The 6,511-nt window shown below is 55.2% G+C and overlaps 1 protein-coding gene and 1 long non-coding RNA gene across 6 annotated transcripts; one reads left to right on the top strand and one right to left on the bottom strand.

The window, feature by feature from the left end:
• Positions 1–2,487: 2,487 nt before the first annotated feature.
• LOC115831566 lies at positions 2,488–3,488 on the bottom strand. The gene is made up of 3 exons (XR_004027087.1): positions 3,395–3,488; positions 2,689–3,143; positions 2,488–2,534 (listed from the first exon to the last, which is right to left on the bottom strand). It is a non-coding gene; the product is annotated as an uncharacterized LOC115831566 (long non-coding RNA).
• Positions 3,128–6,466, top strand: LOC115831563 (MAP7 domain-containing protein 1-like). 5 transcript variants are annotated; one of them, XM_030800600.1, is made up of 7 exons: positions 3,128–3,165; positions 3,400–3,589; positions 4,840–4,917; positions 5,004–5,087; positions 5,346–5,439; positions 5,595–5,717; positions 5,953–6,466. In XM_030800600.1, the coding sequence occupies exons 1-7, from the start codon at positions 3,155–3,157 to the stop codon at positions 6,000–6,002; spliced, it is 630 nt and encodes a 209-aa protein (XP_030656460.1). In that variant the 5' UTR covers positions 3,128–3,154; the 3' UTR covers positions 6,003–6,466. The 5 variants fall into 5 exon arrangements, with proteins under 5 accessions (XP_030656460.1, XP_030656461.1, XP_030656462.1 ...); XM_030800601.1 differs by having other exon boundaries at positions 5,905–6,018; XM_030800602.1 differs by having other exon boundaries at positions 5,852–5,992.
• The last annotated feature ends 45 nt before the right edge of the window (positions 6,467–6,511 follow it).

Here is a 6,511-nt window from a genome sequence, read left to right on the forward strand (position 1 = left end):
TGCCTCCGCCTCCTGAGTAGCTGGGATTACAGATGCCTGCCGCCATGCCCGGCAAAGTTTTGTATTTTTAGTAGACACGGGATTTCATAATCTTGGCCAGGCTGGTCTTGAACTCCTGACCTTGTGATCCACCTGCCTCGGCCTCCCAAAGTGCTGGGATTACAAGCGTGAGCCACTGCGCCCGGCCACATCCTTCTTTCAGTTCATATTTGGATCTCCTTTTTTCCTACAGTGAGAACTCTGGTAACAACATAAATAAATGCAGTCATTTGTTCAGTTGTACAATATATGCATAATGAAAATTATAATACCGATAGTACTTCCGGCTACAAACCTACTAAGTTTGATTTAATATTTATTTGCAATTTTTGTGTGCTTACATATAGACCACTAAAGGTGTGCAGTCTAAAATTACGTAAGTATCTTTTTCTCACCGGGTGCAGTGGCTCACACCTGTAATCCCAGCACTTTGGGAGGCCAAGGCGGGCAGATCATGAGGTCAGGAGTTGGAAACCAGCCTGGCCAACATGGTGAAACCCCGTCTCTACTAAAAATACAAAAATTAGCCAGGCGTGGTGGCGGGCACCTGTAGTCCCAGCTACTTTGGAGGCTGAGGCAGGAGAATCACTTGAACCTGGGAGGAGGAGGTTGCAGTGAGCCGAGACCACGCCACTGCACTGCAGCCTGGGTGTGAGACTCTGTCTAAAAAAATATATATTTTTCTCATATCTTTTTTCTCTTTCTCTTTCTGTGGTAAAGTTATTGGTGTAATAGTCAATTAAATTTATGTATTCCTATTGTATTCCGTTGTACTTCCCACCCCTCATCCTTGTTGATTTTATTTTTGGAATATGTTAAACATTAATATGGTTCAAAACGAAAAATCTACATTTTAAAATTGCAGTAATATTTCACTCAGGAAAGAAAAAAATGGATGATAAAACCATTGAGGTTTTACTCAGAAGGTATACAGAAAAGTCTTACTTCTTATCCTTCCCTTCCAGCATCATTAGCTTTTAGTTTATCTTAGTTGTCTTCATTTTTGCAGGTATAAGCAGATACATATTTTATATATATATATATATTCTCATTTCCCCTTCTTGTACAAAAGATAGCGTAGTATCCATGCTGTTGTACTTTTAAATACTCTTTTGTATCTTGTTTTCATAGAGATTTTTCTTATTTTTATAGCTTTGTCACATGTTGTGTAGATTCCATAGGTTTTCGGCCAATATCCTAGGTCTGAGCATTTAGGCTGTTTCCAGTGTGTCAGTTTCGCAGATAATGTTGCAACCAATAACCTGTGTATTTGCTTTCCATATTACTTATGGAGATGTACCATCGGGGTAACTTCCTGGAACTGATACCTGGCATGTCTAAAACAGGGCATCGTTTTCCCAAAACTTTTTCACTTTCATTTGCCAGTATTGAATGGCACCATTATCTATCCTATTACTTATGCAGAAATAAAGGTATCATCATTTCCTCTCATATCTAGTTTGTCAGCAAATGCAAATTATGTATTCTTAGCCTTTCATTTTTTTCTACCTTCATTTTCTTATAGATCTTCTTAGTGGGTTTATTATACTAGCCTCCTAACTAGCCTCATTTCTCTCCTAATACTCCCTACTGCTACTAGACGTGTCTTTCGTAAAGCCAAGTATTTGTTCATTTCACCCAGACCTTCCTCTGTCCAGATCTTCCATTTCCTGGCCTCTACCTACTTCCCTAGCCTAATCTCTAACCACTTCTAACCACAGTGAGCTACTTGTAGATTCCCCAGATATATCCTGTCCTATCAAGCCTCTTTTGCACTGGAATGCCTTTTTTTTTTTTACCTTCTACATTTCTTTCTTTCTTTGTTTCTTTTTCTTTCTTTCTTTTTTTTTTTTTTTTTTTACCATTTTTGTGGAGAATGGGGTCACACGTGTTACCAGGCAGATCTCGAACTCCTGGGCTCAAGCGATCCTCCTGCCTCTGCCTACCTAAGTGCTGGGATTACAGACATGAGCCACCGCGTCCAGGCCACATTTCATTTTAATAACTTTCAAGCAAGACTTTTTGCTAGGTCAGATGTAGTTCCCCTGTTTACCCTTACCATCCTGCGCTGGCCTACATTGACTTGTCCGTCAATGTAGGGGAGGCTGCTGGGTGGAGGCTGGGTGACCAAGGAAGAGGGGAGCCAGGGCTGGGCCTGAGGGTTGTCTGAAGCTTGGGAGTCACAGTCTCAGCACCTAGGAAAGCAAGAATCTAGGGGCTAAGGTGCAGGAAGGGCAGAGGCTGGCCAGGCAAGGAGGCCAAAAGTTTCTGGCGCTGCAGGGGGCAGAGAAGAGCTGGATGGGGAGGTTCCTGAGCAGGCAGGGAGCAGGATTCTGGATTACCACGTGCTGGTGCTGGCGGCAGCCTCCTGCTGAGCTCATCTCAGGGTATAGAGCTGGAGTGGGGGCAGGGATGAGACCCATCACAGTGGCAGCCCCAAATTAGCAACATCCTTTGATCCTAAACTCAGATGTGGAGTTAATCCTTTCCAACCGCTGGAATGGGGTAGAGTGAGGCTGCTGGTTTTCTGAGACCCCAGTCAAGGTGGAAGCAGGTGGCTACCCCCTAGGTTTTCATGCTAACTCTTCCTTTGGGAGGAGATGAGGAGTGGGAGAAGTGCCCCAGCCCTCAGGTGACCATTAGCCTTACCCCTCCTCTGGCGAGGTGAGTGCCCCCTTGCCCTGGCCGGCCAGGGGCCAGCTTGGAGTTGTGTCGGAAGGCCCTAGCCAGCCAGCGAGCCCGGGACCTCAGTGAGACAGCCAGTGCACTGCTGGCCAAGGACAAGCAGATTGCTGCCTTGCAGCGGGAGTGCAGGGAGCTGCAGGCCAGGCTCACTCTGGTGGGCAAGGTGCGAGGAGGCCCTGGTTACCTCTTCCAGCTCAGCCCTGCACAGGGCCATCTGCCTGTTGTGGGATGCGGACAAGATGTTAATGAGATGCAAATGAACGGGAGGGTGGAGGTTGCTGGGAGTAGGTTCCCCTGGCAACGGCCCAGGTGGGAGAGGGAGACAGGGGTGGAGCCATGAGTCCCAGACCTGGGCATTTCTGCGCTCCAGGCTTGAGGCTGTTTGCCGGTGGGTCTGGCTGTATGCATCCACACATCCCCTGTGGAAGGGATGTTCACAAGGTATTTAGCACCCGAGAAATAAGTTACGGAGAATGACCGCATAGGGGCTCGCGGGAGCATGTGGCCACATACGCATGCACATGTAACCACGCACGGACCCATGGGAGGGTGTGCACAGTCCCGCGCATCGGAGCCCCTCCAGCAAGGCAAAGGGCTCTGCAGGGGATGGCACGGGACAGGCAAGGGTTAGGCCTGACTCCCCTCCTTGTCCCTGTCCCTGTCCCCCAACCTCAGGAGGGTCCCCAGTGGCTCTACGTGTGGGACTTCGATGGGCTGCTGCGCGAGTCCCAGCGGGAGGTGCTGCGGCTGCAGAGGCAGATGGCGCTGCGCAACCAGCGGGAGACGCCCCCACTCCCGCCGTCCCGGCCCCGGGCCCTGCTCTCCAGGCCAGAGCAGGGGAGCCGGCTCCCGGGCCCCGGGAGAGGTGAGCGCCGGCGCCAAGGGCAGGTGTGTGGGTGCGCGCAGATGGGTGGGGGGAACGACCACCGGGATCTCCCCTGCACCGTGCTCAGAACCCCAAGGACTCAGTGGTGGTGTGCGCACTCCCAGGGGCTGGGGAACTTTCCCGTCCTGGGCAGGGTCCACCTCCAAGCCTCCCGTGCTCGTACCTGCGCCGTGCCCTCCCCTGGGGGCTCCAGGGTTCCGCTCCCCATAGGCCTGCGCCCAGCGGGGCCTGGCCGGCCGCCCCTGCCGCGCTGCGAGTGGTACGGCCCGGCCGCAAATTCCCTGGTTGCCCTGGCAGCCGCCCGGGGCCCAGCCCGCGCCGCCTCCTCCCGCCGCCGCCGTAGAGCGGGGACGCCCCCGGTCAGCGCCCGCCTGGCTGGCCAGGCCTGGCCCCGGCTACCCGGGGGCGGACGTACGTCCGCCTGGCTCCAGGTACAGGCAACCCTCACTGAGCGCGGGGCTTAGGCAGCCCCTGTCTCGAGGCCCAGGCACCCGCTCCGGACCCCTAGAACTTAGGAGTCTGGCTTCTCTCCATCATCTTAGGTAGGCAGCAAGTAGGTCCTCCTCCTTCTGGGAAGAGGGCTGGGAGGAGAGACCAGGTAGTGATCTGATAGTGACCAAGACCTCCAGGTGGGGGGAGGCTTCTTGCTCAGATTTTGTCTCCCTGGCTGGCCCTGGAAGGGAGATGCACCTCCCATCAAGACCTGTCCTCCCCCTAAGTTTGCACGGATAAACGGAAGGTGTGGTAGGGTGGGCTTGGGGGAAGCCAGGAGAAGGTTCTGGCTGGACTTGCGCTGCTCTAGGCCAAGCCCAGATTTGGATGATACGGAACCCCTATCTTGGGGAGCACCACATCCCCGGGGGCCCAAGCAGCCTCCTAGTTCTCTGCCAGTCGCTGAAGGACACCCAGGACAGTTATTGAGTGCAGAGCAGGGCTGCTGCTGGAAGCTAAAAAGGGAAAGCTTTGGCCTGGGTAAAGGACCCGTCTCCCAGGGCACACGTGGGTCCCAGGATCTCAAAGCGCTTATGGCTCCAGGACACAGGGGTGCAGCCTTTGTACTTACACATCAACGGGAGACAATGGGAGGGGGTGGGCAGACAGTACCCTTCTTTGCTCTTGCTAGGCAGGGAGCTCTTGCTGGCTGAATGATGGGGTGGGAACCTGCTCTGGGCAGGCTGCCCTGGGGCCCTGTTCTCAGGTGCCAGCCCCTTGCCCCTGGGCATTTCCAGGCCACGCCCCAGGAGGATGCGGACAACCTACCCGTGATTCTAGGGGAGCCAGAGAAAGAGCAGAGGGTGCAGCAGCTGGTAAGTCCTAGGTCAAGGGCTGGAGGCAGCCTGCTGTGGGCAGAGGTACCTTCCCTCATGAGGAGCCCTTGGTTCTGACCCCACAGGAATCGGAGCTCAGCAAGAAGCGAAAGAAATGCCAGAGCCTGGAGCAGGAGGCCCGGAAAAAGCAGAGGCGATGTGAGGAGCTGGTGAGCTCTTGAGGGCAGCCCAGAGGCCAGCTCCTCCCTTCGCCCCGGCCAGCTGGGTGGTGGGCTCCCTCTCAGCTCTGCTCCCACCCCGGCTGCCCTCAAGAACACATTTTCCCTCCTGCTCCTTTCCTTTCCTGGCTGGTGCAGGTTCCTGCAGGGGAGGAAGGCCTTGCCTGGGAGGAGGGCAGGGTCCTCTGTGTGGGGAGAGGGGGAATGTGGGTGCTGGGCTGCCTCCTGAGAGCTCCTCTGCCCGCTCAGGAACTGCAGCTGAGAGAAGCGCAGAACTGGTGGAGGAGAACTCCCGGCTCAGTGGGAGAGCCCCAGAGAAGGAGCAGGTACCACTTCCGCCCAGGTGCTGTGGAGAGCTGTGCTCCCACCAGGGCCCGGTACCCAGCCAAGGGGCTTTCTCCTCCACCCCTGAGCAGGGGTAGGGGACTGTTCCCACTGTGAGGGCGCTGGTGGGTCAAGGCTCACCCACCCAACTCCCTGCCACTGCCCCCTCGCCAGGTGGAGTGGGAGAATGCGGAGCTGAGGGGCCAGCTCCTGGGGGTGACACGGGAGAGGGACTCAGCCCTTCGCAAGAGCCAGGGCCTGCAGAGCAAGCTGGAGAGCCTGGAGCAAGTGCTGAAGGTGAGGGGATGGTGCAGGTGGGAGAGGGTGCTGGGCCCTGGCATGGGGAGCAAGTGGGACAGCAGAATCTGCTTAGTGAGGGGCACTAAGGCCTGGGCCTGGAGCTGCTCCAGGCTCAGTTTCCTTTGTAATAGAGGAATCTGGAGCAAATGGTGTTTGAGGCTTCCTCATCTCAGATCTTCTCTAGAAATGGCCAAGTGGGGGCTCTGGCCTTGACTCGGATCTTGTGTGTCAGCACCTTCGGGAGGTGGCCCAGCGGCGGCAGCAGCTGGAGGTGGAGCATGAACAGGCTCGGCTCAGCCTACGGAGAAGCAGGAGGAGGTCCGGAGGCTGCAGCAGGTGGGGCGGCAGTGAGGGAAGCTGGCAGGCTGCTGGACACCAGCGTTGCCACTCACTCATTCCACAAGCATTTACTGTGTGCCCGGCACTGCGCTAGGCGTCGGGGAGACTGTGGGGAACAAAGACCAGGTCCCTGAGCAGTCAGCAAATGAGCAGATCCATGAGTGAGCTGATTTCAGACACTGATGAGCACAGTGGTGGAGAAGAACAGGGTGATGTGACAAAGTGACTGGAGTGGGTTGAGGAACCACTTTAGAGGTCATCCGGGAAGGCCTCCCTGAGGAGGTGACAATTGACCTTGCCAGCCAGGAGGCGTAGACACGCACATGCTCTGTGGCGGGGAAAAGCTGGAGAAGCCTGAGGCCAATGTGGCTAGAATACAGCAAGGGATGGGCAGCGTGGTGGGAGTAGACAAGAACCGATCCTGTCGGGCCTTAACGGCCATGGGAAGAGTT

This window comes from Nomascus leucogenys, chromosome 19, assembly GCF_006542625.1.
Source record: "Nomascus leucogenys isolate Asia chromosome 19, Asia_NLE_v1, whole genome shotgun sequence".
Lineage (NCBI taxonomy): Eukaryota > Metazoa > Chordata > Mammalia > Primates > Hylobatidae > Nomascus > Nomascus leucogenys.

What these genes read in the sequence shown, in the direction of transcription:
- LOC115831563 (XM_030800599.1), top strand. An exon ending in GCTCCCGGGCCCCGGGAGAG is followed by an intron (nt 3,590 to 4,839) that starts GTGAGCGCCGGC and finishes GGGCATTTCCAG; the next exon opens with GCCACGCCCCAGGAGGATGC. An exon ending in CAGGTACCACTTCCGCCCAG is followed by an intron (nt 5,440 to 5,594) that starts GTGCTGTGGAGA and finishes CCCCCTCGCCAG; the next exon opens with GTGGAGTGGGAGAATGCGGA.